This window comes from Mixophyes fleayi, chromosome 10 (assembly GCF_038048845.1).
Source record: "Mixophyes fleayi isolate aMixFle1 chromosome 10, aMixFle1.hap1, whole genome shotgun sequence".
NCBI lineage: Eukaryota > Metazoa > Chordata > Amphibia > Anura > Limnodynastidae > Mixophyes > Mixophyes fleayi.
In genome coordinates this window covers 5,047,084-5,073,201 of record NC_134411.1, presented here as the reverse complement: position 1 = coordinate 5,073,201, position 26,118 = coordinate 5,047,084, and the positions used below count along the sequence as shown (strand labels likewise).

At 40.9% G+C, this 26,118-nt stretch overlaps 1 protein-coding gene across 7 annotated transcripts in view; it reads left to right on the top strand.

Moving 5' to 3' along the window:
* MARK2 (microtubule affinity regulating kinase 2) overlaps nt 1–26,118 on the top strand; it is a 150,868-nt gene that overhangs the window by 72,345 nt on the left and 52,405 nt on the right. For all 7 annotated transcript variants that reach the window (XM_075187707.1, XM_075187712.1, XM_075187711.1 and 4 more), the window contains exons 2-6: nt 2,348–2,545; nt 5,208–5,261; nt 6,250–6,298; nt 13,151–13,216; nt 21,653–21,723. In XM_075187707.1, the coding sequence (XP_075043808.1) occupies nt 2,348–2,545; nt 5,208–5,261; nt 6,250–6,298; nt 13,151–13,216; nt 21,653–21,723 (438 nt within the window). The remainder of the gene's footprint in view (nt 1–2,347; nt 2,546–5,207; nt 5,262–6,249; nt 6,299–13,150; nt 13,217–21,652; nt 21,724–26,118) is intronic.

Sequence of the window (26,118 nt, the reverse complement as noted above, 5' to 3'; positions counted from 1 at the left end):
TCAAAATGAAGCCTAACGGAATTAGGATATATGTCACATGAGCATTTGGATATGATAAACCTTGCCTAAAAATAATCTGTACTTTTTAGTACAGATTTATTACTTGCCGTGTCACCATTTATCTAGTTCATATTCTGTTAAAGTATATGTGTCTATCCTTAACAGTTCGGCACCTAACTGATTAGCACGCTTTATATAGATCTAATCGGGCTCTTTCTTCTACTGGCTACTGTTAGGCTACATGCAGATGGGCTTTTTTTTTTGTTTTGTATCTGAAATACTTTCTCCAGGTACAGTCACGAACATGAAGTCGATCTGGGTAGAAGTCGATCTGGGTGCTAAATCATTTTGTTTAATCCTGTATTAAATATTTGCCTTTAAGGCTAGGTACACACTACAAGTTTTTCAGCCAATAGATATCGCATTAGTGTGTTACAAAGTACCAAGCGTCGTTTCATTTGATTGCTTGTCCTGTTTAAAAAAACTCTCTCGTTAAAACCACCTTCCGATCCTGTAGTGTGTGTGTGTGTGCCCTCACACAACTGTTTAGAGAGTGAGTAGAAACCTTTCACTCTGTTAAATGTAGAGTGCTGTAGGTGGATTAATTTGTTTGTTCGTTCTGAGACTGAATACTTCATTTTAGAGTCGCAGTGGCTAACAAAAATTATAATGACATTGTGGAAAAATCTGTTTATTTTGTGTTATAATCAGTGTTACAGGAATGACCGACTACACTGCTCTTGGACCAGCTGAAGAGCACAGATCTGAAGGTAAATTATGAATCAGCTGACTGATTGGAACTTCAGTCGTTTGTAAAATTGTCAGTGATAACAAATTGGTCAAAAGTTTTTGTAGTGTGTACCTAGTCTAAGAAACATCATTGTCTAGCTATGGCTGAGGAAAGCTTTATCAAACAGGCATTTTATCTGTTACATTAAAAATAAATTGGTTGAAAATGCTTCTATGTAGGGTTTAATTGTTTATTTTGATGTGGTGGTTGGTTGTTTTTGGGGGTTTTGGCACTAAAATGTTAGTATTTTACCCCATTGTAGGGGTTAAAACTTTTGTCTCCTTGCAATTTGTTGTCCACTCAATTGCATTAGGCTCTTTATTGTGTGTTTGCGACTCTTTATTTTAACAGCTTCTAGCAAAAATGAAAATGTGACCATTTTCTAAGCTGTAGCTATGCTTTTTAGTTCTACCTTGACAAAAAACTGTCCTTTTCAATAGTAATTTTCTTGTATCGCCAACAGAAAAAGTGGTTTAGTAAATATGTATGTGGCATTCATCCACTTGTGGAATACACAGGACTGTAATGTAAAATTCACATGTAACGTTATATAAGAGATGATCTATCCTATACTACATATTCAGATATTAGCCACAAGATTTTTTTTTTATTTTTTTGGCTGTTAGACACAAGTCATGGAATGCTTAATGGACTTCTAAAATAATTGTAATGTAGACACTACATGATAAATAACTATCTGTACTGAGTACATTTTGTTTTAAAAATATTTGAAATATAAAATTCTGTGTTTATATTTTTGTTCTGCTCATACACATGCTATTTCCTGAAACTTTTTGTTCTCATATGACTGTTTTATTCCATATTTGTTAAGTTTCTGTTTCTTTAAGGAAAAATACTGACAGGAAGATATGTCTGTTATTTTGTTCTTCAATGCATATATTGCTGATTCTGAATAAATATATTTCACAAGTGAATGTACTACTGACAGTGATGGTAAAACGCATGGAGCACCTCAGTAGCTTTGTAGTGAAGAAGTATGTACGGGATAAGTTTGAAAGATTTTGTACAGATATGTATTTGTAAAACATGTATTTTGTTTCCTGTAAATTGAATGGTTGTATTTATAGTATGACGAGTGGGTTTGCTTCATATTTATAGAAATGCTGTAATATTTGAGACATAACATACAATTTGGCAAAACTTGTTTGCAATTTTGTCACTTTTTTTAATGGCCTCAGATTTTGCTTCTTTAGTAGCAGTTGTAGTTCATTCAAATCATATTTTAGTCTATAGGTGGCAATTTAACCACTGCAAAAATTACATGAATATTTTTTGTTCCTGGACGAGAGTAGGTAACTTTTTGCTTGTGTGCGTTCACTTGTACAACAAAACCACCAATGACCACAGTACCGTACAGATACAGTACCCCCCCCCCAAGGGATGGTCTTAATGATTGGCTATGTATAAAATCTGTGGAATGTGTATATGTATGTGTGGATAGATATTGATATCTATCTGTAGAGATAGATATTGTAAGATGTAGCCGAAAAACAGCAACAAGATTGCTTAATCTACCTTTCTTATTTATCATTGCAGCCGACGTTGGGTCACGCAGACTCAAAGACAAGCAGTGGGGGTGGTAACAGCAAACCCAGTATGATAAGATGCCGTACCTCAATTCCAACGTCTGCGGATGAGCAGCCGCATATTGGAAACTATCGTCTCCTCAAAACCATCGGCAAGGGCAATTTTGCCAAAGTCAAGCTAGCACGCCATGTTTTAACTGGGAAAGAGGTGAGGAAGCATTGTGGCTGGACTCCAAGGTCACAGTATTTTTCCTAGTAAAATTGACAGTTTTCTTCAGTATTTAGGATTGGAAAGTTATATTTTAACAAAATTATCATAGGTAGCTTCTTGTTTGTGTGCGAATACATGCAAAGATACATGTATTTATAGCAGTGATGGCTAACCTGTGACACTCCAGGTGTTGTGAAACTACAAGCCCCAGCATGCTTTGCCAGTAGATAACTAGCTGATAGCGGGCAAAGCATGCTGGGGCTTGTAGTTTCACAACACCTGGAGTGTCACAAGTTAGCCAACACTGATTTATAGCATACTTTTAAACACATGCCTTTGCTTTATCCATCTACTCGATATCCTCATTATTGATTTTCTATAGCAACTTAGACAAGATGTGGAAATAGCAATAGAAGTGTTTTGAACTGTTTACAAAAATATGGAGGCAAGGTTATCACAGAAGGGATAAAATTAAATTTGGAAACAGTTTTTTATAGCTATATTATTGAAGTCTAGTCTAACTTGAAATAGCTGGAGTGCTGCAGCCTTCAAAAGGGCCACACAGAGGAAGAGTACAGCGCAGTTCCTCCTTTCTCCGGGTATGCCACGTGACCTCCCTGAGCTATACAGTACAGTTAGGACAGTTCTGATGAGATTGAGAGCAGCTGTTTGGGGGGCCACAGGCAAAGTCTCGGCGGGCCAGTCACTGCTAGTATTTCTTTCTGATCTTTGACATGATCAGCCAGCTTTGCCTGGCCTAATAGGTTTAGTCCACCGGCATTGCAGTGTTAGAAGGACAAGGAGGGAGGAGGAGGAGAAATGGTAAAACACATGAGGCATCTCAGGATCTGTGTAGCAAATGAGCTACCATACATATGTACAAAAGGTTTTATACAGAAATTTATAAAATAATCAACAATATTATACTGTAATTTCCAGTAAATTCTATTTTTTGTTTATATGACAATTGATGGCTGGACTTCATCTATATCCATAGAACACACTGGAGAGCTTACCTTAAGCATACAAAGTGGCTTCCCTATAGACTCCACTAAGCTAACAGACTCAACTAAAAATTAAGAGTTCTGTAGCTCTATCTTTAGCTGCATCCTGCATAACTATTATCAGATAAAAAGAATTATTCATACACAGAGCGCTCCCTTTACATGCACTTTGTTGTGTTTCAATCGAACATATGTTTTGTTATCATATGATGGATTTCTATGATCAAAACTGTAAACACACAAAACCCTTCATAGTGTAATATTGTAAGCCAATCAAATGGGAGAAGCAATCTCTATGGGGAAATCCGTGTCTTGATAAGATGGTACACCCCCAATCACCCGTGTGTTCACGTCTGCTCCACACCCCAATGGATATACGCTTACAAGATAGAAGTAAGGTTCGCGCCCCAAAAAAGTAATGTTGAGATTCCTTTCTCTCTAGACGTCCGCTCCACGAGATATACCATCCACGCTCAAAATAAAGAGAGCAATCTAGCGCATTATCATTTATTACAAACGAATTGTCATATAGAAGGTTTTTACCTTGATAAAGACTTGGCAAACAAGTTGAAATGCATTGGTTTTAATTTGGAGGACCGACTGCGGAGAAATCAGATGGAACTGTGGTGAGCGGATTCCAACTTGCCTTGTCAGAACGTTTGAACATTCTTTTCTCCGGGTACGGGTCCATTTTTATGACAATTTGTAATAAATGATAATGCTCTAGATTGCTCTCTTTATTTTGAGCGTGGATGGTATATCTCGTGGAGTGGACGTCTAGTGAGAGGAATCTCAACATTACTTTTTTGGGGTGTGAACCTAACTTCTATTTGGTAAGCGTATATCCATTGGGGTGTGGAGCAGACGTTAATACACGGGTGATCGGGGTTGTACCATCTTATCAAGACACGTATTTCCCCATAGAGATTGCTTCTCCCATTTGATTGCCTTACAATATGAAGGGTTTTATGTGTTTACAGTTTTGATCATAGAAATCCATCATATGAGAACAAAACATATGTTCGATTGAAACACAAGGAAGTGCATGTAAAGGGAGCGCTCTGTGTATGTATAATTCTTTTTATCTGTACAAGCTTGAAAGTGTTTGGAACCTTTGATATACATACGGGGCTGCATACTTAGTGAACACTATAAACGCAGACTCTTCTTTATATTTAGAATGCATAACTATTGCATTTATGACTAAAACATAGCGGCAGTCATCGGCTGCATTGGAAATTTGCAATGATTATTTTAATGAAAATATTTTAATTTGTACGGGTTATATTCTGGCACAGAATATTAGGTAAAGAGTCCTTTTTGAGGGAAATGGTTAGGGATCTCAACAGCAGTGTGGTGTTGAAAATGCACTATAAATTCGACTGTGCAGAAACAACTAATCCATGGGAAAATTCAACACAATATATCTCCAGAACAGTCCACGGACACACATTGAGCTGAAGTTGATGATGGAATCTCCATTCATTTTTCAGGAAAAATGACCAGAGATTCCATAATGTACTGGTCAGCAATGTGCATGGCTGGAAACCGCGGTGCTGTCCAGCGGCACTATGTGGGTAACTGAATTTCCGCCTACATGTGATGTTTAATAAACTAACTTGATTTGGGTCTTTTTTTTTTTTTTTTTTTTTCAGGTCGCTGTAAAAATTATAGACAAAACACAGATGAATAGTTCAAGTTTGCAGAAGGTAAGTAAAGGAATTTATTTATTTTATTTGTAATATGCAGCTTATTTAAAGATGTAACCAATCTTGTTGGAATTGATACATAAGCAGCAAGGACTTTGCTGAAGATCAAATAGATGCTCTTGAAGACCATTGACAAATCCTTGTTTTTGAATTTTTATTTTTTTTACATTTCCACCCCCTTACTTCCCACCTCTGGCAGCATCTGTGATGCTCTCCTTACTTGGCAAGGGCAGAAAATCAGTTGATTGGTATTTGCTCACTTTCACTCTCCACCTCCTCTCTTCCCCACCGTGTTATGGTCAGTGATTGCCAAACAGATCAATTAGTCACGCTTCTTGCCCCTGTCATAACATCTTTGTGTTTCTTACGCAATGGTCTCTGTGCAACATCGATTGGTTCTAATTACTGCTAGGTGCTGGAGCTTAGAACATTGGTGGCCCATTGTAACAGAAACAGACGGCCGGTCCAACATAGAAATCTTCTACATTTTGATGTAAAGAACTGCTGCTTAGTGTAAAGCAAATATGATAAAATACGGTCGGAAAGAGGCCGCAACATTAGGGAGGAGTTTTTAACTTTAAAAAGAAATTGGGCTATTGCTATGACTGCATCTAAAGGCAATAAAACAAACATGTTCTATAGTGGTGTGGTGAGAATATGCTCCAACAGAGCTTTATTACATTCTCAAAATAAAGTATGGCTCACCATAATTTAATCATGTCAACTGTCTTAGGAAGTCGAACGCATCAGATCTGTAGATGTTCTCTTTACTGCAAGTATTCGATGCAAAAAAACCCAAAACAAACAAATCTGAAAGCTGTTGAAGCTTGTAGGGAAATGGAGTAGTTTTGTTTTCTTTATCAACACATTTATAATATAGCCTCTAAAATAGTATTGTGGAACAAAGCTTTTTATATGTGACCTTTTTCTCCTATCTTTTGACCAGTACATATTCTTCCAAAACCAATTCATCTTACTCTTCCAACAGCTCTTCAGAGAAGTGAAAATCATGAAGGTTCTGAACCACCCTAACATAGGTAAGATTGTTCTCATTTTTTTCTTTCTAACTGCTTTGTGCAATACAGTGACGTAAGAATGAATAGATAAGATATCTTAGTAGGGTTTACTGGGTACAAAAGGTGAATAAATGCCATACACTGGTTATTAAAGAAAATAGGTATTTCGTTGGTAGAACTTTCTTAAGCATTGAATTGTACAAACATTTATTTTATAAATTATGTCTGATAAAGTTTCTATCACCCTGAAACACAAGATATCCATGCAATGCAAAAAGTAAAGAATGATGCATTTAAAATGAAGTGTTCTGTATAAACAGCAATACTGTAAGGTTTTTTTTATGCATATAAACACTAGTTCTCAATCAATAGAAACCAGGTAAAAGTGCATAGTCATATTCCTCATATACAAATTGTGGTGTTAGTAGGTTTTATTAATAGGAACTATGCATCACTGTTCATGCAGGAGCCAGATCCAGAGTACTCTATTTTTCTGTGAACCAAAGCATAAAATTAGCTTGGCTTTTTATGCATTTACAGTGAAAGGTCTGACATATGTTGTTGTTTACATATTCTTAACCACATTTTCTCTTTCATCCATTTGGGGGACACTGCAACATGGTTACAGATGCTGGTCCAGGAATTATGCACTTCATTTAAGTTCTGCACAAATTCAGAAAGCTCCTTGCTCTTTATATCACCTTCATTTAGGGAAGCTCAGTTTCACCTGTGTCACTTAAGAATTAGGGCACTTTTGCACAGAGCTGCCTAGGGCAGCATGCTTTTATTTTTTCTTTATTTTCTTATACTTTAATTTCATTCCTGCTACAGCAACATCTCATTCTGCCTGCTGGGAGGAATATGTACTGATTGAGAGAGGGCAGAGTTGGAGCCATGATTAGGTGTCTCCGCTTCTGTCCTCCCTGGCGACCTCATTGGGGATGGCTCCGGAGGGGAAATCTGCTCACTACCGATGGAGGTAGTGACCTGATGCTGCTAGCTCTGATGGGCACATATGCACAGTATAATGGTCATGCTTCAGAGCCTGTCTGAAATTATATAGCTCACATTCTCTCTCTGAAGGGAAGATGGTAGTTGACCACTAACGGTCAGCCCTGTCTGCTGAAGGGTGTGCATGTTTCCCTGGTGGCCATGGCATATGATGATCTTTGCCATTGGACATCGGTCATCTCTGGACTGGACCCACTTACCCCCACCAGCTGACACCTCTTCCTTGGTGGGCTTTACATCATGGAGGTAAACCTGCCAAAACTAATATCCTGCGCTCAGCATGCTGTCAGCTAATTTTTTACCTAAGCTTAGGAAATTCTGTAATTTTATATTACTTTTTCTACATTTCTAAATTGCTTAATGCAAGACATGAGCCTGACGCTCTGTCTGCTGCTTGTGAACCTAGCGACCGTGCACATTCAATCGGGACGCCAGTAAAATATACAGAGCCAGCCTGGGCAAGGTCACTCGCAGAGCTTACTGAGCTCTCTGCTAGAAGTTAGTGAGGGCCATACACCGATGCCCTCTCTGACAGCTTGGGGAACGCTACCTCAAATGGCTTGTTAATCAAAGATTTTCATGCCCTATGCCAGGGGCACAGAGGGAGCCTGCTAATCTGTTGAAATCTGTGCAGGGTTTTAATCCTTTCGTTTCTCAGGTAAGTCTAGGTGCTACAACCCTAGAGAATCATCATCATCACCATTTACTTATATAGCGCTACTGATTACACAGCGCTGTACAGAGAACTCATTCACATCAGTCCCTGCCCCATTGGAGCTTACAGTCTAAATTCCCTAACACACACACACACACACACACAGACAGAAAGGGAGAGAGAGACTAGGGTCAATTTTTGATAGCAGCCAGTTAACCTACTAGTATGTTTTTTGAGTGTGGGAGGAAAGAGGAGCACCTGGAGGAAACCCACGCAAACACAGGGAGAACATACAAACTCCACACAGATAAGGCCATGGTCAGGAATTGAACTCATGACCCCAGCGCTGTGAGGCAGAAGTGCTAACCACTCCGCCCCTGTGCTGCCCATGGAGCATAGCACAGAGGGAAGCAGTCTTGGCCAGCCAATCCACCACCATCAAAATCCTATGATAAACAATCAGTATGATGGGATGTATGTTCACCCTGGAATTTCTGTGGTGGAAACACGTATTCTCCTTTTCCGGAATCAATGATCCAAACTCCATTTTAAACACCTGGCAGGGACCTCCTGAAAACATCTAAAAGTTTTATGCATTCTCTCAAGGATTTTCAAAATGAGACTAGCAAAATGGATATGTCCATCACATCTCTTCAGGCTCATCCATGTCTTCTAGTGGCTGAGTGTCGACAACCTCAGCAGGTGTTATCCCTTTGCCATTTGGGACTCTATGATGGTAACATATGCAAACCTTTAGGGTCAGTGTTGCCTAGGGAACTCACAACTTCCCAATAACGTGTTAGAACTAAGAGTTGTGTTAAACGCTCTGTCAGCGAGATACCATCTCAATGGCAATGAAGACCACCTAGATTATGAACTGGGTGGAATGTAACGTTCCAGCAATTTCAGCATTGTCCAATCTGGGGGTTGAATTTATGAAGCAGACCTTCTAAGCTGACATGCTCTTCACCCCATGGAAAAGTCCCTTAACTCTGTATTTCTTAAGGGATTCTTGGAAATGTAAGCAAATTTACAGATTTTTCTTTCATCCAATCTGGGGGACACTGCTACAATAGATTGCATGAGGGGAGCATAGAGTTGGCACTTAACTAGTTCACTTCTTAATTGTATCATGAGGACAGACCCCTTTGCTCTGCAACCCCCTGTAGCTCCTCATTTTAGTTTAGTGCTCAAAGAGTTGGGCATATTTTTCTTTAGCTGAAACATTTTTTAATTTCTTTACTTTTATTTATTTCATTGCAGCTTAATCTGGTAGTTTAATAGCAGTGCTGTGACACAATCCACTACTTACAGAATTGGCTGTGCTTCGGCTCTCACTGACAGCACTTTAATTTACAGTGTTGACAGGTGGCTCAGTAAGCCGCGGTCACACTAAAACAGATCCTGATGCCCGGCATTGCTCTTTGGAGTATAGAGCGCCAGAATTCAACGGGGTGGATGCTATAAAGGCGCCACCTCCGAAAGGAGGTGGGGGGGTTCGGAGCACAGCAATGCAGGTTGGAAGCAGAGGAAGACATTCAGACTGCAATTAGTCCATGTCTGCGTGCTTATATAGAAGCGCCGCAGACTGATATCAGATTGGAGCAGGAGCCATATATTAACAAAAACGCTTCCTTGCGTAGGAAATTACGGGAGAGGAAGAGTTTACAAATGGAGCTCCCCCTGTTTTAGCCAGTAATATGGAATCTTCCATTGGCGCCAAAGACTTGCAGGAAAAGATTGAGAGATCCTCACTCAGACTTGGATGTGACTCCTCTCCTGCCTGCCAATTTAGCCTAGGAAGGTACCATTATTATTACACTATATTTTCTGCATTAAGGAGGTATATTACACTGCAGAGAGTGAAGTAGCATTTAATATTGAATTCTACTCACTAAGTAATACATTGAGTTACACTATCTTAATCTGTGTGTGTAGTCAGAGTTCAGTTAGTATTCTTAGTTCTCATTCTGCGTCTTGTGACTGCATAATGTACTGCCTTATACTGTACTGCGACCCAGCTCAGAAGAAGAGCAAGATATTTTATTTTCTACAAATGCAAGGTAAAATGACCAGGTGGACAACAGGATTCAGGGGCACACTGTGAGGCGGGGTCCCAGGCCAAATAGCAAGGTTAGTGCTCCCCATTAGTGGAGGAACCGATGTGGACGATGTCTCTGGCACACCTTTAGGCCTTACAGTAGAGATTCCAGTGCTGGTTGCGAGGTTCCCTCTCTAACTCTGTAGCGGTGGCTCCCCCAGCAGCGAGTTGGACATCAAAGGTCAAGAGAGCAGAGGCAGACCTTTTGTGTCCAGAGGCCACTCCCATAGAGGAAGGTCTTCATTCTTCACCAGATACCCCGCACCCAAACTTCCAGAAAAACTGGCAGCTTGACTCACACCCTCCTCCTCACGGAAGTGGGTGGGTGCCTGCGGTTGTTCAAGGAGCAGTGGATAGCATCCTCTCCAGACCGTTGGATTCAAGGGATCATGACGAGAGGCTACATGATCGATCTATCCTGTCAAACACCTTGTCGTTTTTTTGTCACCTCCTTACCATATGACACCTTAAAAAGACAAGCGATGTTGCACTGTTTTGCTTCTCTTTTCTCTGCCGGGGTCATCTGCCTACTTCCGACAAGCCAGAGACACCAAGATTCTACTCAAACCTGTTCATAGTTCCAAAGCCAGATTTCGCATGGAGTCTCTTTGCTCAGTTATCAATGGGCTGGAAGCGTAAGAATTCCTGGCATCGATCCTCAATACTTACCTGCATGCTCAATATGAGAGGGACATCAGCACCTGTTCCGCTTCATTGTGGGAGCATCCCACTATCAATGCAGTTCACTCCCATTTGGTCTTTCAACAGCACCCAGAGTATTCACAATATTATGGCAGTCATGGCCATTTGCCTACGTTCCATGGGGGTGAGAATAGTGCCTTACCTGGATGATCTGCTTATCGAGGCCACATCAGATCAGCTTCTGCGTCGGCACCTCAGGGTAAAGCACCACAGCTGGTACATAAACCTGCAAAATTCACATTTAATCCTTTGCCAGAGGATGATTTTTTTTGGTTCTCATCATGGACACCAGCGAGCATAAAATCTTCCTTCCCGAGGACAAAGCTCGATCCTTGCAGCTCTGGTACTGGCCAACCGCAGTCCCTCCATGCTACTTTGCAAGAAACTCCTGAAAAAATGGTTTGGATATTCAAGACGTTTCCTTGTGTGTAAAGTTCCACTCCAGATGCTTTTAGTGACACCTATTGACAAAGTGATCAGGGTTTCCCCTCACCTTAAACTCCCAACCTATCTGGTTATCTCCTGAGGACTACTTGGGAATAGACAGATCATTTGCCCTCGTGGTCCTGGACCATAATCACGATGGACACCAGCCTTCAGGGCTGGGGGAGCAGTGGTCTTCCTTCCAATGAACATCCTGGAATTGATGACCCTGCAAGGGGCTTAGACTTTTCTTTAGGGCTCCCCGGTCCATCTACAATAGGACAGTGTCACCACCGTGGCATATATCAACAAGCAGGGCGTGACCAGGAGTGCCAGGGCAATGCAAGTGGCGTCTCAGATTCTAAAATAGGAAGAACTCTTTGTTCCCTTACTTTCGTCAGTATTCATCCTAGGCGTTCAAAACTGGGGGACAGACTACCCAAGTCGTTATGCGGTAATGTCAGGGGAGTGGTAACGCCATCCTGAAGTCTTACAGATATTGGTCCGGTGTTGCGGTTCTCTGGATCTGGACCTCATGGCATTGAGGCACAACCGACAGGTTTCCAGTTTCTGCTCAAGGGCCAGGGACCCTCTGGCGGTAACCACCGTCGTTATGACAATGCGCTGGGAATTCCATTTGGGTTATCTGTCCTCCCATTCCAATGCTTCTCCTAGTCTTCCGGCGGGTCAAAAAAGGAGGTCTTCCAGTAATATCGGTTGCGCCCACTTGGCCACGCTTTGTCTGCTACGCAGACTTTCTCTCCTTAGGGTCACTTTTTTTCATTATATTATTTGGTTTGCTTTAACGGCATTAATATTAAAGCCATGATTCTTAAAGCTAATGGTTTCAGACAGCGTACTTGAAAATATGCTGAAGACTAAGAAACCCATTTCTGTCATACAATACAGTAGCACGTGGAGGTTATATATTTTTTGGAGTTGGAGAAAGGATATTCATCCCTTTAACCTTAGGCAGGGCAGCTGTGTTGGGCTACCTCGACATCTGTCCACACTTTCATAAAATGTTACCGGTTTTATGTTTTTGCATCTAGAGATGTTAATTCTTGACGTAGGGATTTGCTCCTTGCAGTGTCAGACTGTACCATCCCTTGGAGGCATGGAGCATCTATATCATCGTGGGTTCCCCAATTGGATGAAAGTGGAAACAGGATTTTTGTGCTTACGTTAAATCCACTTCCCTTGGTCTATTAGGGGACATTGTGCTCCTTTCATTTATGCTCTTCTCTTGTTTTGTTGTGTCTCCTTTTTTTTTATTTTTTTCTTCTCTCTCCATGTTTTCAAATTGGAAAACTGTTTTGTGGTGTTGTTGTTGTTCCCATACCTGAGGATCTGTTAGTTAATATCTGGGGTTTCTCGATTGAAGGGGGTACAGAATTGAAAATTTATACCCTTTTCACACAAATGCATGGGCCTGGGATTAACCCAGGTAGTATGTCTGTGTGAATGAGTCAACCTGGGGCTTGCAACCAGGGTTATTCTCATGCTGGAACCGTATACGCTGTGGTAAGAAAGGTGTTCCTGGGATAGTCTACACAGGTTCTGTTAAAAGTAGCTCATTGGCATCTGCTACATCACCTGTATGAGCCTGTGCTGTCCCCTTTTAATGACTTGATAATGCAGGGTAGACACGAGTACTGTGTGAAAGGCAGTGACCCGGGTTATACCTGGGACCAAAGTGCAGTGTGAAGGGTTGCAACACTAGTTGAAACCATGTTTATTATCCCGTGTCTGACCCGGGGTTTTGGTGAGAGAGGGGTATAAGTGCATAGCTCCTGAACAAGCCTCTCTTCCCATGGTCGCAGAGTCCCCTAGTGGACTCTGATAAATTAATTTGACATAACACACAAAGCCTGCTTTCTAAACGCAATAGCTTTCCTTTAACTGTTTATGGGATATTTGGAACCTTGTGATCAACCTTCTGTTCTAATTGATTTATAAAATCATATCTTTTTTCTTTCAGTAAAATTATTTGAGGTTATAGATACAGAGAAGACATTGTACCTTGTCATGGAATATGCCAGTGGAGGTTTGTGTTCCAGTTTTATTTTATTTCGCATTTCATGTATTGGTAATTAGATGTATCTTGGTCAGCACGTTGGCACATTTGTTAGCTTTGCTGCCTTACAGCATTGATATCATAGGTTCGATTCCAACTAGGTCCCTATCTGTGTGGAGTTTGTATGTTCTCCCCATGTTTGTATAGGTCTATTCCAGGTGCTCTGGATTCTAAAACTATAGTGATAGATTAATTGACAAAATTATGTGTGGGTTAGGGATGATTAAATATTTTATCGTAAAGCACTTTATAATATGTAGGCACTATATAAATAACTAGTAATGTACCTGCAGTAACAAACAGTGCATACTACAAGACCTCTACTCTGTTTACTGCACAAACTTTACACTGTCAGATTTCTTCATACAACATCGATTAAGAGTGTGTGCGCAGTTAATTTGGTTTGCTTGTTTCTGCAGTAACCTTGTAAGAAGTGATCATGAGGCTGGGGAATGAAATAAAACAGTTTTTTTTTTAATCAACACTGGCCCCATTGACAGCATGATCCTTATCTTTAATCTGTCCAGTGATAAGACGAGGCTTCAAATAATATGGTCTTTCGTGTTTTTTTTTTTTTTTTTAGTTTGTTTTTGTTTTTTTAAAAAGAAAAAAATAAACCTAGTGTGCAGATTTGCAGTTTTCAGACTCCATGTCTACATTGACCTGAATAAATACAACTGATCTTAAATGAAGTTCAATTGTTAATGCGTACCAGTCCCTTAGTATGCTATGCAATATCTGTTAGTGCTCTGAACACGTGTTTTTGTTTTCTTTTTTTTTTTTTTTTTTAAATTCAATGTGTTTCTATTTTTCAAAATGGTTTACAAAACACAAAATAAGTAGTTAAAACAGTAATTGCTTACAAACTATCATCACATGTCATACAAAATAGTCGTGCATGAGAAGACATTTGTTTCATTGGGTACTGTCATGAGCACGCTCCCAGCTTACGTGACTTTGGGTGTTTACTGTATGAGGTTACACATGATTCCAGCCTGCAGTCTCTCTACCTACGACACAGGTTATAGACCTGCCGAATCACCCCACAACATAGCTTTCACACCCCCACACACTTCAAGTTTGTCACCATCTATTGAATACAGGCAATAGGACCCCGATATACTGTCCCACACTGGCACGTGAGGCTTCTGACTACCCACAGGATAGCAAAGCCCACACCAGCAATCAAAGGGTTAACTCTTCACACCTCCAGACTGTTACACAAATGTAAATGCAAGCACACACTAGGCTTGTTAACCAAATGCGTTAACCCTTTGAATGCCGGTATGTGATTTGTTAACGCGGTAGAGGTATATTCTTAACAGGCTAATGGATTAGAGTATGAAGGACGCCGCTTACTAAATCCTAGATTTAATATACAAAAGACTGACAATTTGCACCTTCCCAACACAGGTTTTTTTAAGCAAAATTAAATGGGACGGCCTTCACAGGGACAGTGTTAATGCTAATAGGGGAGGTGGCAGGGATGTCCCCTGGTTGACACTATAGTTTGCTCACAAATATTCTGAAAGTTCTGACCTTTGATAACTCTTCACAGATATATCCCAGAGACATAACTCCCCCTTAAACCGGTCATAATCTCCTGCACATTTAAATATCAAACATGATGGAATTATAACAATGTTACATACCTTTCCCAAAGACGTGATTATAGCTGTTCCCTGATATCGCCAGTACCTGTCATTCACAACTCTGGTGTGATTTCTGCCCCTCAGTATGGAATGGCACTTAGATTTCCCAAAATATGAACTATGAAGATATCTTTCTTTTGATGTTCATATTTCTATATTCCTGTATAGGCAGCCATCAAATGCTGCATTTGTCTGCAAGGATGTCAAGCTGTGAACGGCCCAACAAAGTCTATTCGGGTGTCCAAAAAACTAACTTGTGCCAGGATATAGCTTACCACAGGGGCCTTTGAAGCTGCTACAGGGGACACTTCTATCTTCTAACACTGGGATGTGCAGAGCCACCGAATACCCACACAACAGACTCTCTCGCTTTACATTTTACACTGTAGTAGCTCAACTTATGAATGGATTCATTTGATATACCATATTTACACTGCAGTTATGATTTAGGTGCCCCATTCCTCATCCTGGAGGGATGACATCCTCCTTCCACTTCTCCTGTAATTATACAAGGTTATTAGTAACCTATTAACTTAGTAAAAACAAATATGTAAAGGAAGTGATATTTGAGTAGCCTAAGGACTGGAGCAGGGTTTTCACAGGAGCTTCTTTAAGGGAAGAGATTCCACACTCAAATTCAGCCATTGAGGCATGTCAAAGTTGTAAATACCAGTAGAACATGGTGTTCGGGATCGCAAATTCCGTTCTAAGTTGTACAGATGTTTTGAGGACCCAAGCAGTATATAACTATAGCAGATATAACATGTCTTGACCACCTCCACTCCCCCTCTTCCACTGCCTGTTGTCACCTTGCTCACCTCTTTAACCCCTCTCTCTCCCCAATGGTATCTTCCCTCGGCCTTCAAGCATGCTCTCATCTCCTGTATTAAGACACCTTCCCTCGACCCAACCTCTCTCCAACTATCGCCCCATATCTCTGAAGATATGTCATTCGAGAATTTTAGAAGCAAAGGGAAGCAATCGTCTGACCCACACCACACAGTCGATCATTCTCTTCTCCTGACCACCCTTCACTCCCTAGGACTTCGCGAAACAGCTCTCTCCTTGTTTGCCTCCTACCTCTCTTGGCTATTCTTTTTCCGTGTCTGCTTCTGGCTACCCCCCCTCCCCTTTCTATTGGTGTCTTACATGGCACTGTCCTTGGCCCTCTGCTCTTCTCTCTCTATGCGACCTTTCTTGGTGAACTCATTCAATCATTTGGCCTCCAACATCACCTCTATTCTGATGATGCGCAAATCTATATTTCCTCCTCTCGCCCACCTTCTAGCTGTGTCTGCTGTACCTATCTGGATGTCAGTGTTTCCTGAAACTCAACATCTCCAAATCTGAGCTAATTATCTTTCCTCCTCTCAATATTGCTATCCCTCCCAATATCTCCCTCTTGGTTGAAAACATCACTCTTTCTCCTGTCACAAAAACCCGCTGTCTTGGAGTCACCCTTGACTCAGTCCTCGGCTTTACTCCTCATATCCAGTCCTTCACCAAATCCTGCCACTTCCTCCTCTGTAACATCACGAAAATCTTTCCATTCCCCTCAGGGAGCAACCAAAATCCTTGTCCATTCACTCATCATTTCTTGTCTCGACACTTGAAACCTTCTTCTCACTGGCCCTCCTGACTTACATTTTTAACCTTCAAACCATACAGAATGCTGCGGGTAGACTCCTCTACCTCTCCCACCACACCTCTACAGCTTCTCTGTGTAAATTACTTCATTGGCTTTCTGTCTGCTTCAGAATTCAGTTCAAGCTCATTACCCTAACTTGCAAAACCCTTACAAACGCTGCTACCCCTTACATCTTTGACTTTGTCTCGAGGTACATACATATCCAGGTACTTCGCTCTGCCTCTGTCCTCCGCCTTAATTCACCTCATTATCTCCTCCCATGCTTGCCTCCAAGACTTCTGCCACGCTGCCCCTAATCTTTGGAACTCCCTACCCCTTTTCACTCAACTCTCCCCCAACGTTCACTCCTTCAAACGCTCACTCAAAGCTCACCTTTTCAAACTCCCCTATCCTACCACTAACTAACCATTCAATCTGTCACCACCTGTTCCTCATCTGTTATCTCCATCTCTTCCCAGTTGGCGCTATTGTCTCTCAACCCCTCACTCTAGAATGTAAGTTCTCGCAGGCAGGGTCTCTACCTATTGTCCCACATGTGTCTTCTGTCTGACCCTCTCGTTTGTCCTCACATCTTTTGCTGCTCTCTGTTTGAGTCCCCATATCATTACTCGCACTCATTTGATCTACGTATATGCATTATCTAATCTAATTGTTACTTCTGTATTTGGCGCTACGGAATCGGCACCTTATAAATAAATAGAACGTTCACTCAATAATTTCAGTTCAGCAAATTTATTAACTCCCCAAAGGGGAGTACAGGGATCCACACCCTCAGCATGAAGAATAATATGGACAGTAGTCCAAATATTTACAGCTTGTAGGACAGGAAGCCTAATGTCTGGGGCAAAACACCAGACAGTAAAATCTGAAGAGGAGTCTGACAGCTGGATGCTTGTCTCAATTATTCCCAATGGAGATCATGGTAGTCTGGGTCCGATACCCAAAATGTCAAATGAGTCATTTGGGAGGTGGTGTATAGCTTTAAGGTTTGGCAAGGCAAAACCACCTGAATTCCTAGATTTACATAAAGCACTTCTTTTTATTTTTGTCTTGTTTCGTCCCCAAATCAGACAGGAAATGAACTGATCAGTTTTGCGAAACAGAAAGGAGGGCAGGAAAACTGGTGCCTGTTGCAAAACATAAAATAATTGGGCTGCATGATCATTTTTATAAGATTTGTCTTCCCTGACACTGAAAGAGGTAGTTTCTGCCAGGTGTGAATTCTTTAGATTTCAAAAAATCAATTTAGGGTTGAATATTCAAGGACACAATCACATACATCATTAGACATCCATTATGCATAAATGTTTAAAGAGTGGAGGGGGAACAGACTGGGGGAAAATTTCGGGCAGGGACCGTCTAATTGAAAAATTATCGATTGTTTTTTTTTTTTTTTTTTTCTCTCTCTCAGTTGATCGTTAGACTGGAATGGGAGCCATATACATTCACGACTCCCATTTTGTCCTTGCAAGTATTACGAAGGCCCAAAATTGGGAGTGTTACGGATTAAATGTGCAAGGGGCTCATTGGCCAATACACATAAGGTAGGGGGGAGAAGACACCCTTGCCGAGTGCCTCTGCCCAGTTTGAAAGAACTGGACACATACCTAATGACACTCGCTTGTGCGAATAGAGGAGCTCAACCCACTTTACATAGACATGACCCATCCCAAATCTGTTAACCACCTCCCATAGATATGACCACTCAACGGAATCAGATGCCTGATCAGCGGCAAGAAAAACGATCACTGATTCCTGGACACTTGAATCGATCACCTGCATTTAAGTAGCCAAGTGCCTCAAATTCATGTGTGGACTTTTCAGGCATAAAGCCTATTTCATTCGGCTGAATCAATTCTAAAATTACGTAAAGTCTAAGGGCTAACAATTTAGCTAAAATTTTTAATATTAGAGGAGAGATGTAGGGTTAACTTACCAAGATCAGCGCCTAAGCCATTGAGTCGGATAAGATGCTAGTGTCGGAGTATTAAAGGTTTCAAGTAACTTAGTAACGTAAAGCGTTCTGTTTAGTAAAGTTCTATGGGAAGGCCGTTCATGACAGGACCTTTCATTAGGAAAGGCATTATAACATTTAAGAACAGTCTATTGTCGGCTCAGAGTGGAAAGACAGACTGTGTCTTAAGTAACGAGAGAGGTCCTTCTCAGTGTAATGTGCTGGTAAAGAAGCACTGTGTATATAAAAAAGGCACTCGATTCCAGCCAACAGATTATTGTTGCTCATCTGACGCGTTTAATCACCGTATAGGTGATTTCCTCAGAGATCTCTGAGGAAATCACCTATACGGTGATGAAACGCGTTAGTGGGGCAACAATAATCTGTTGGCTGGAATCGAGTGCCTTTTTTATATACACAGTGCTTCTTTACCAGCAACCGCTAATCTCTTAGCAAATTTCGGAGAGTCCCGCACAAGACGGGTGCGCACCTCTATGACGTCGTGATTCCCAGTGTTGGTACCTCATCTGAGCAGCCATTTTTAATGCCAGAATAAGTTTATCTATTAGTTACCTTTGCTAACCTTGCAATAGCAGCATCCACACATAGAAGCGTCTTCCATTTAGCAAGAACTTCAGGAGGAAAAATATAATACGACTGCAGTTGCCGAGATACTTGGAACTTCCTTTCTGGGGAAACCCAAGGCTCTTACAAAAAAAATCTTCCAACTGGGAATAAGCCGGGAAAGACAGATTTCTTTTTCCGACGTGCAAATAGAGAACCCTCTGCAGCTTCGGGAACCTCTTTCTCAGGAAAATAAAGTATTTGATGCACCACTTGAATTAATTCCTACACACTCTGACGATCAGAATGAACCTCCTCCACCACCGAAGGAGCCTCCATATCAGAATCCTCCGTTAATTCACCTTCGTCCTGGGAACAACAGTCAGAATGTGACTCGTTTCCCTGAAGGGGTGCCGACACCCTCTTCCGTACGCTTACGTGAGGAAGACGGTGCGGCAGAATGCAACATCCTTTCTAAAGAGGAAGAAACCAGAACCAAGCTCTTTACAGAGGATGCAAGTCCCTGTACCCAAGCTGGTTCTACAGACTCCGCCGGGGTAGAAACAGTCAAACCCTGACTTGGCGAGCTAGAACGCATGTCATTCACTACAGAGGAAGCGGAATCAGAAGATGGTGCGGCCACAGCCTGTGACCGCGCACACCAGCTGAGCAAGTTCAGCCACCGTATTGGAGAGAGACTGATCCCAGGCAGGTTCTGGACAAGCGGCTGCTGTGTCACATGGAATCCTCTGAGGGCTGACAGACTGCGCACAGAGCCTGTGCTCCTGACTGACCAGATAATAACTTAATGTGACAGACAGCACAGGTGAAATTTAATATAGAAGTAACACCAGCCCTACCACGCATGGATTTTCCCCTATCTGACATGTTAACACTTGGGACAAAACACACACAACACAGTGAAATAAACAGTGTAACAAAACACAATATATATGACGAGCATCACACAAAACTGAACAGAAAGTGATCCTGCAATACAGCCAATAAAGCCCCACAGATTAAAAGAGAAACTTTTTTAAAAATAACCCCCCCCCAACCCTTTACCTTACAGGACTCAGGACAGAAAAGGGGAGAAGCTGGAGCTAGAAAATGGCTGTCTATTCTGGTGTTTGCACAGAAACGAGTGAGAGATCACGGAGGAAGTGCAATAGAGGTTAAAACACCACTCCCCCAGGGCCGGCACTGGATTGTCAAGCGTCCAACAGGACAACCCCCCTCAACCAATCCGGTGCCTAGAGGACTCACCATCTTAGTGACCCTAGCCTGACCCAGTCCCCTAAGTTAAAAATAGATTTATTTTTATTTATTTTTTAAATGACTGCTCCTAGTAAGAAGCAGCCTGACTCGGGGAACAAACTGCGATTTTTCTACCCCCTCTCTCCTGGCACTGGGCTTGGAGAGGGTTTCACTTACCTGCTGCCATCCCTCCTCATGCAGTGTCTGCAGTGTGCAGGCTGGCAGAATAGGAGGACGAATACAGCCTGTGACAACTATACCCCAATGTTCTCGGTGTCCCCCAAAGGATGACAGAGAAATGTATTGACCAGCCAAAAACGTATTTCTGGTTCAATATCTTTATTATGTCTAGTCTTTGTGGTTTGAGGTTTTGTGCTGCAGCAATGTGCCTTTTTTCAAGATGCACTCAAGATTAAAACCAAACGAATACATTTTCTGATGTCCTATTATGACATTTGTTCTATATTTATTGCTTAGCTATGAACTGTAGAGATGTGTCGTTTGCTGTTTTTGACAGGTGGTGGTGGCATTATAGGAATGTTATTTTGCTCTTTAGCGAAGTGTGCTTTGTAATTTTTTTTATTTTAATGAGTTGTCTTTTAAATTGCAGATCAGAGATCACGCACTGTTGCCAAAGTAGCCCTCACCAGCATGTTACATTTCTTACCAGTTACCATTTCATTATGTACAAAACTCAAGTTGTATATCTTAAGAAATTGTGAGAAACTGAAATAAAATAACCACAAACAGCTTTTGCAATTTGCATCTGGTACCTCTAGTCGTGCCACATGCCTATGAATTACATGAGTGTGCAGGGTTAATGTGGCAGGTTGTAACGCTTTGTTTTCACTTAGTAAAGTGCTGGAGGGTGCTAATGCACCATCTGTAAACAAGTTACAGATTTTAGATGGTAGATGGCTACATTTTTGCTGTAAATGTCTTCAAAAATGTTTTGATTGCATGTTCTTTTACCCATTCACTGCTAAGTTGTTTCTCCCACCTGTGCTGAGCACTTTTCGACTCATCACATATTTAATGCCTGTAGATCAAAAATTAACAGGCAATAGTGGTGATCCCAGGCATTTCCTATAGACTTTAATGGACTGTACAAGCACATGATTTTAATTGTGGAAAGATTCCTTTCAGCAGAATAAAAAACAAAACTATCATGATGGGAAGGGATCTGTGGGTGTTCTTAACCATTTAACTGCAAAGGACTAGTGGGACTCGCTTGTCCTTGACACTAAAGGGGTTAAAAAAAACAATTTGGTTGCATATTAATTAATAGTTCTTTTGCACTCAGTATTTTGCATTGCTTGATCTCATTTTAGGTGAGGTGTTCGATTATTTGGTTGCTCATGGAAGAATGAAAGAGAAGGAGGCTCGTTCTAAGTTCCGGCAGGTGAGTTTGCAATGTCTAAAGTTAACATAACATTAGTTCAGGTCGGCAGGATTGTCTATTCTCATTTTTATGGTCTGCATGTGCCTTACGGTGGCGTGATTGTTTGTCCCAGGTATGACAACCAATCACAATATTGACAGGATTGGTGTCATACTGGCAGCTGTACTGTGCAGACTTAAGTTATTACCTTACTGGAAAACTGATGTCTGCAGCAAACGTGTTGCAAGAAGATGCGGCGGTCTTACTATTTTTTATTAATACATAATAAAATTTTACATAAGTATCTACCATATTTTCTAAATAGTGGGCAACTCTTAATTAAAGTAAACAAATTAGAAAAGATTTTGCCCTAAAGAACTTCCAATCCATCCTCATCCAAGGGACATTTAAATGGCAAGTTCCAAAAATAAGGACACATTGTTTCTATTCAGGTCTCTTCAAATAGTTGTGCTTTTTTTATCTGCTGTTATGTGTTTGTAGCAGACAACTCTGATTTTCATGGGAACACAAAAAAGAGCGTTGGTTTAGCTTTGGAAACATTTATGAAAACTGGGAGACATAAACACAAAGAACCTCTTGTATATCGCCACACAGCTCCCATCAATCCTCAGTCATTAAGTGCAGGAAAAACTTGCTTTGTTAATATCCTGCTGACACCCAGAGCGTGGATGGGATGTTGAGAGGGTCTCTGGTCCACCCACACCCTTCTACCTGCTACCACCAAGGGATTTCTCGAACATCAATTGCAGCTGGGACTGCTATAATTTTTAACATCAATAATGGTTATTGAATTTTTAACAAACATGAGGTACAGAAAACTATATTATTGTGGTGTTCTCCCACCACGTACCCCTCCCCCTCTTATGCTTCATGTTCATAAAAAAAAAAAAAAAAAAAGGGGGAAACGATAATGGCAAGATATTAGAGGTATCCTGTATAAGAGGTTAAAGTCTGTGTGGGTTAGGGGGATTTTGATATTTGGAGATGAATGTAATATGGTAGGGCTAGGAAAGATTTGAGTGGCTCGATCACCTTCAGTAATGTATGCATGCAAGTTGAACCATTTCATTAATGGGGAAGATTTTTCAATAAAATAAGGCACCACCAAGTGTTTCCATCTCAAAACTAAATTGACCCTTTGGGAAAATTTTATGAAGAGGGAGTGGTGTAGGTGATTTCCAGGATGAGCTATAGTAGCCCTAGCAGTCAAGCATGTATCTAGTGCTGATTGGCACTTGCGAGGGGGTAATAGTGTAGGAGTGTCAACTTAGGTGAGGGAGGAAGTATTTGATTAGTAACTTTACTGGTGTAGTCAAAGACCTGTGTTCATAGAGGTCAACTAGGCAGCTCTAAAAAAAAATTAGGAAGTATGTCTCTCACTAAATTACAATGACTCCCAACAAAATTTCAACTGCAATGGACAGATTTTGTGGAGTTTTAACAGGGGTGAGGTAAAGCCTATTAATTTTATTAACATTTCTGTGTGGTTGAGGCACTTGGACATGCGGTAAGAATTGAAGATCCACTTTCCATTGCAATTGAACAGTCTAGGTCTCTAGTCAACATGATAAATAAACATATATAGGTGATGCCTGCTTTCGTATCGCCTTTAGTCAATTTTGTGAATAATTTGGGGGGTTGTTGTGAACATAAACTCTGTTCATGCCGGAAGGTGACCTAGTGTCTGCTTTGAAGATATTTATAAAAATAATGAGCAGGAAGATAGAGCTGGTCCCTGAGTTGACTGAGGGGCTAGTATATAGAGCTGGACTTGTGCTTAAGATCTGGACGTGGAAGTCAAATCAAAGTACGACCTGTTTCAAATAGTCCCAGTGTAATCTGTCGAATGCTTTCTCTGCACGGAGTGAAAAACACAAACAACTTTTTCTGGGTCTTTGTGATCTGTTCATTTATATTGATGACACGTCTCATTATGAGAGGCCTGGCGCCCCCTTACAAACCCCATATGTTCAGGGTCTATCAACTTCAGAATAATGATGTTAAGTCTGTTTGCTATAAGTTTTGTATATATTTTAACATCGGTATTAAGTAAAGCAATGGTTCTATATTTTATACAATTTGTGGTATCTTTCCCTGGTTTTTGAGTATGGTTACAATTTGGGACTCCAGCATTTATTCCGGAAAGCTCTTCTCTCTCTACCTGTATTAAATAGTTATTCAAGAATTGGACTAGTTGAGTTTGGAATGTAATTTAACAGTCGTTAATATAGCCGCCAGGGACCTTATCTCTTGGGAGATCTTTAATTACATTCTCAATTTACGATTGTGACCACAGGGCATTAAGGGCAAAATTTGCGTCCAAATCTAGTGTGGGCAGATGGAGGTCATGGAGGAATTGTTCTGTTACCATCTCAATGTTGAGGAGTAACTGTTGTCTTTCAAATTCTTTAAATTGGCGTACTATCTAGCAAACATATTTGCTATATCACAAGTATTAAATACTTTCAAGCCCTTTTCCTCAATTAGATGATTTAATTTATTTCTAGCTCCTCAATTTTCTAGCTTAAGTCTACCACATACATTTTCTGTCTAAGCTATTCAAAATTATTTTGAGTGCGTGTTATAAGCAGTTTTTGCCATTGACTTCTCACCTGTGTAAGTTCAGACTTAAGATTGTGGGAGGGGTGATGTGTATTTTGAAAATCAAGGGGTTTGAGTTTGGTTTGGCTCCCTTTTAGTCTCGAACCCGTCTGGACAGCTGCTGCTTTCACCACTGCTTTCAAAGAATGGCAAAAATGAAATATGGCTGTGTTTTCCGGACAATTAGTCTGACAATACAGTAATGGAGCTTCTTTATGAGCAGTTTTAGCTTTTAGGAGTGTTAACAAGTAACTTAACAAACACCAAGGCCAAGACAAAAGACGTGTGCGAGCCAACTAGCAGGTCCGTAGCAGTGGAGCTTAGTCAGACCATGTCAACGGGAAAATCTTGATCCGAAGAGTTCTTTGTAATATCTATTTGATGGATGAGACAAATACGTGAATACAAATTATGGACAGATGACAAATATGTATAATCTATCCTCTCAAGGGCACTGGCTCACCAAATGTAATACAGACCATACTCTGCTAGAAGCTTTGCAATTGTTGGCGGACGGCCTATGTAATCAGGTAGGGTGGGACACTGTGGTGTGGATCTGTCTGATTTGGTATCTGCCGCAATATTAAAGTCTTCCAAAATGATCAGGCTGCTTTCCTTATGTTTATCAATTTCGTAAAATGTATCTCAGAAACGGTATCTGGCGAGAATTCGGGACATTGATAAAAACAGTAGTCGCCAATTTTCTAGCGATTCCGTAAGGACCAAAAATCTACCATTTTTGTCCATTTTGGATTTGGGTGTAATAGATGTTGGAACTGACTAAAATGGCTACTCCATCATGCTTGAGTGGTCCATTAGTGGTGTAACAGGGGGGAAATTTGTAAGTCTTTTTAATGAGATGGTGAGCTGTAGCCAAAAAGTGAGTCTCTTGCAGCACAACAATATCCACTTTAGATTTATAAAAGGAGTTCAAACTCTTAACATTTAAGTATAGAAATGTAATTCAAGTCAAAAGTATTGGACAGTGTAAGTGCAGAAGGGAAATGCAAGTGAAAACCAGGCAATACCAGGACGAATTTATCTACATAGCATGGATACTGGGAAATGTGGGTGGGGCGGGTGAGGGGAAGGGAAGGTTTAACTAGGGACAGTTTGACCGGATGGGCTTATTTCACCACCAAGTCTTTAAGGAGGGATGTCCTTCCTGCACAGTTTATCTTGGTTTTTCTTTCTTTCTCGCAAAAAATGCACCTAATTTTCCAACTATTCGTGCTCTGATTGGGTCGTTGTGGGAGGAAACCGGTTCTTCCATTTTATCTTCAATGTGACTGGTTCTGTCATCCAGCTCGGTAACATCCAGTTTAATCTACCTTATTGACAAGCTCATGTTCGACATTAGATCACATTTAAAAGTGCCAAGCATTTTATTGCATAGTTTTTAATTGTGAATGACCTTCAGGTTCCGAGTGGACAATAGGAACTTTGTGCTGCACAGAGGTGAGGTGGTCCATGGTATTAAAAACAGACTTTTCTATCTGTAGTCTTGATAGCGTCAGTATTGTGACCAGCAGCTTGGCAACAGTCGGGAGGATATTCAGTAAAGTTGGACATTCAAGATTGTATAGGTTGAATGGAAGAATAATCTTATCAAAACATGGTCAAAGTTAACTAGATGCTGTACTGCATTTCATAAACATGTGACCAGACATGGATGGAAGGCTTGGTCATAATCAAAACGGATCAACAGCAAATCGCCAGGGAGTGTCACTACAGTGTCACATACTTTTACAGGTTTCCAAAGGTAAGCCTGGGTCACAGGCAAGGGACCTGCAC